The sequence below is a fragment of the Galeopterus variegatus genome, unplaced genomic scaffold, assembly GCF_000696425.1.
Source record: "Galeopterus variegatus unplaced genomic scaffold, G_variegatus-3.0.2 Scaffold632, whole genome shotgun sequence".
NCBI classification, from domain to species: Eukaryota; Metazoa; Chordata; class Mammalia; order Dermoptera; family Cynocephalidae; genus Galeopterus; species Galeopterus variegatus.
In genome coordinates, this window is record NW_007726743.1 from 142,323 (window position 1) to 144,227 (window position 1,905).

At 57.3% G+C, this 1,905-nt stretch overlaps 1 protein-coding gene across 1 annotated transcript in view; it reads left to right on the plus strand.

The window, feature by feature from the left end:
- LRRC75A (leucine rich repeat containing 75A) overlaps positions 1 to 1,905 on the plus strand; it is a 21,129-nt gene that overhangs the window by 14,992 nt on the left and 4,232 nt on the right. Inside the window, exon 3 of the mRNA XM_008570813.1 lies at positions 753 to 868. Within this exon, the coding sequence (XP_008569035.1) occupies positions 753 to 868 (116 nt within the window). The remainder of the gene's footprint in view (positions 1 to 752; positions 869 to 1,905) is intronic.

The window sequence follows — 1,905 nt, forward strand, 5'->3', positions numbered from 1 at the left end:
AAAAAAAAAAAAAAAAAAAAAAAAAAAAACTAGTAACTTGATCCTTACAAAAACCTCGTGAGGTCGGTACTGTTATTCCTTCACAGAGGAGGATCAGAGGCTCAGAGAGGTCTAGTGACTTGCCCAAAGCCACACGGGAGGGACAAAGCCAGGATTTTAGTCCATGCAGTTTGGCCCCAAGTCCTGGCTTTTAGCTACTCACTCTGCTGCTTCTCTAGGATGGCAATCCTAACAATGAAGCTGGCCTCCTAGTGAACCTGTGCCAGGTGCTGTGCTAAGCACCACGCACAGGTTAACGTATTGAACCTCCGCACATCCGAGTCGCTGTCCACACATTGTTTGCATCGAGGCTGCCACATGCTGACTCTTGGCCCTTAGCACTGGACCACTGGACACTCTCAGCCACTCACTCCCCCAATTGGGACTCCTGCCGCACCCACCAGCACAGGTCTGGCCCAGGAGGCAAGGGGTCAGCTGGCACGCAGCTCCACCAATTGTCAGATCGCCTGGAATCCAGACTTTTATATAAATGATAGCAGCTAACTCACAAAAACTGAAAGCATGGTGCAGATCCACTTGTAACCACTGCTCTCTGCTAAGGCCATCCACCCTGGGCCAGCAGAGCAGGCCTCCCCCAGCTCAGCCTTGGGTGCTGTGCTCTTCCCAGGGAGGCAGGAGGCCTGGGGGTAGGGGCCACATGCCCCCAGCTGCTCCCATGACTCAGGCCCTGCTGTCTGTGGTTGCCCCTTCAGGAAGGCGACGCGCTGGGTGCCGTGGAGAAGCTGTGCCGGCAGCTTACCTACCACCTCAGCCCCCACTCCCAGTGGAGGCGGCACCGGGGGCTGGTAAAGAGGAAGCCACAGGCCTGGTGAGTCACAGTCCAAGGCGCATCTTCCCCCTCCCAGGGAGAAGTCAAGGGTGGGGGAAATAGCCAGGAGGGTGTTCCAGGTGGGCATGTGCATGAGAGGGGCTGAAGGAGGGTCCCTGTCTGTGGGTGGGAGCTGGGGGGTATGAGAACACTCAGATGGGGTGGGCGAGAAGGGGTATGAGGAGTTTCTAATTCCTGGTGTGCTGAAAGTGGGCACTCCCAACTGAACCCCCCAGTTCTCGGAGAGGTCCCCCAGGGGGACCCAGATCCCAGCCAAGCCCATAGCCCATGCAGCAAGGAGGACCCTCAAGGGTTTTGTAGCCCCCAAAGAAGATTGTCAGGGATCGGGGGGCACGTAGGACAGGTAGCACCATAGGAGGCAAGTGGAGGGGAGGCTGGAAGGAAGGCTTCCTGGAGGGGGAGGCGCGCCTGCCTTTTCCGTGAATGGCCGTGAGAGCAGAGTGGTTTGCCTTCTTAAAGAGTCTTTGGCAAGGCCCTGGTGCTGTTGCTGGCTCCTCCTCGCAGTCCTGCAGACTGGGGAGGGAGGGACTGTCTCCCTCCTTCACGGCACCTCCTTCTCTTCTGGACACGCCCACCCCCAAAGCTGGGAGAGAACGTAGATGCTGTGAGGGTCTCATGGAGCTGGGCACGGGGCGGGGGGGGCCCATCTGGGCTAAGATGGGCTGTTAAGGAGGTCCATGGGTCCTGGAATGCCACGAGGAGGCGGAGCTAGTTCTTTAGGATTGAAACGCTGGAAATTTGAGCTCTGCTGGAATCTAGGGGCCTCTTCTGCTGTCTCCTTTGACACACGTACACCCACACACACATGCATGCTCAGTCCATCCTTCATTTGGAAGCCATTTGAGGTCTCCTCAGTCCCCTCAGGTGGCTTCTCCTCACACTTGAATGAAGTCCAGACAGGGCCCTATGTGATCAGGTCACCCCCACTCTGGTCACTCCCACTCCCTCGCCCCAACCCTGCTGGCCTTCCTGCTGGTCTGCAAACACACCACACTCTTTTCAGCCTCAGGGCCTTT